The 1,859-nt window shown below is 41.5% G+C and overlaps 1 protein-coding gene across 2 annotated transcripts in view; it reads right to left on the reverse strand.

Annotated features, from left to right (window-relative positions):
• Window positions 1-1,859, reverse strand: part of LOC114057854 (coagulation factor VII-like) — a 9,387-nt gene that overhangs the window by 3,772 nt on the left and 3,756 nt on the right. For both annotated transcript variants that reach the window (XM_027884612.1, XM_027884611.1), the window contains one exon: window positions 827-967. In XM_027884612.1, coding sequence (XP_027740413.1) covers window positions 827-967 — 141 coding nt within the window. The remainder of the gene's footprint in view (window positions 1-826; window positions 968-1,859) is intronic.

A 1,859-nucleotide genomic window follows, 5' to 3' on the forward strand; every position in this document is an offset into this window, starting at 1 on the left:
TGTTATGTTCATATCCCCAGGGGTCTCTTTTTTCCCCTCTAATAAAGTAATTCAAGCAGGCATCTGCAATAGAGTCAGGTGCCAGCTTGTGTATTGGAAAAATAATTAACTTGCACTACCCTAGTCCCAGCTGAAACTGACCTTGTCAGGTGAGAGAAATATCTAACCAGAGTGTCTATAGTAACACCAAAAATATAGTATTCCTACTAAATAAGAAAAGAAGAAAAAGAAGAAAAGGGAAGGAAGGAAGGAAGAAGAAGAAAAAGAAAATAACTGTTTTTCTTTGGTTTTAATAGGCTTCTTCCTCTCTTGACCCTTGCACTGAAATAAATATAGTCATAAAATCCAGTCACAATTTCAGATTGAGAGACAACAGTAAAATAATGCTACCTGTGAAATATTTTCCCACTGTAGGTGTAAGCTAAAATCAAAGACTTGTGAGGCCCAGAGCTCCTCCACTTACCAGAAACCCCTCAGCCTGACCCAAAATCCCTGACCACTTGCTTTGGGTTCTCCCAAAGGAGGAGACAGGGGTTCATCTCCCTCCTAACTCTGAGCAGATGGGATGCTCAAACTTGAATTTGCCATCTCCCAGAGGACTGAAAAGAGAAATTCAGAGGGCTCCCTGCTTGGTGTGCACACGGACAGCTGCTTTATGGAGATGTCTAACTTGCACCAGAAGCCCAAATGTACTATTTGGGACTCTGCATGTGAAGAAGAGGTGGGGAGCTGGTACCTAAGGGTTATACCTTGCACCTCCTCATGCGCACATGTTGAAAACCTTTCTTTCAGAGCTGGCTTAGACTTAGCATCAGGCTACTCCTACCTTGGGGGATGCAGGACACGCCATCACTCGCTAAAGTGTAATCATCCGCACAGAAGCACACTCGTTTTCCGGACTGCTCGTCGGCACAGTACTGTTCACAGCCACCATTGTCAAAAATGCACTTCAGCTTGTCAGCCACGGCTAAAGTCAGACAAAGAGCGTTTAGGTTTCAAGACGGATTTTTGTGCTTAACATGAATCAATTGCATTTTAAATGTTGACAGAGAAGCAAGGCAGCAAAGCAGATTTCTGTGGTTTATGTAAAGTGGTTGCATCAGAAGCACCTTCTGTTTGTCAAAAGCTGGATCTCCAGGAATTAGGGAATAAAAGGCTATGCTTAAGAAACATACACCTAAAATTAAATCAGCCTGCATTTATACAGTAGCTGAGCTGTCCAAAGTAGGAAGGTGTTGCAATTGTGTGATAGCCATCGTAATATATGACTGAAAAATTATAACCATTTTATATTTTGCCATTTAGCCATTAGAAGGATGCTCTGGGATGACTGTTGAGGCTGCCTGGTTAGACTTCATGAGTGCCTAGCCCTTGTTTTGACTCTGTGTGTTCTGAAGGTATAACACTGAGGTGTCCACTGAAATCAGTGGAAATATGTACATTAACTTCATTAACCACTAGACTCATCCCTTTGGGCTTTGTATTATGCATATGTAGTGTATTTCTCATTCACATAATGCATTGAGCTCCTAAGCCAAAGTAACTTCAGTAGCTGAGTAGGAAAAAATTCCTTCATTTCTGTCATATGGTACACAACAGGCGATTTTTATTTTTTTTTACAAAGTCATTATGGGGCAATAACTATATTGCTACCTTTCAGTGCCTGACTATTGGGTGATTAGTTCCATCGTAGGACACCACAAGCACTATGAACAGTAGCTGTCATAGCTAGAATGATGCAGAATCACAGAATCATAGAATATCCTGAGTTGGAAGGGGCCCCAGAGGATCATCCAGTCCAGCTCCTGAATGATAATGATTGTTACTGCTTATCTCAGTGCCTTGCATTTGAATTATAA

The sequence above is a fragment of the Empidonax traillii genome, unplaced genomic scaffold, assembly GCF_003031625.1.
Source record: "Empidonax traillii isolate 1590-97213 ecotype Southwest subspecies unplaced genomic scaffold, ASM303162v1 scaffold151:size923898, whole genome shotgun sequence".
NCBI lineage: Eukaryota > Metazoa > Chordata > Aves > Passeriformes > Tyrannidae > Empidonax > Empidonax traillii.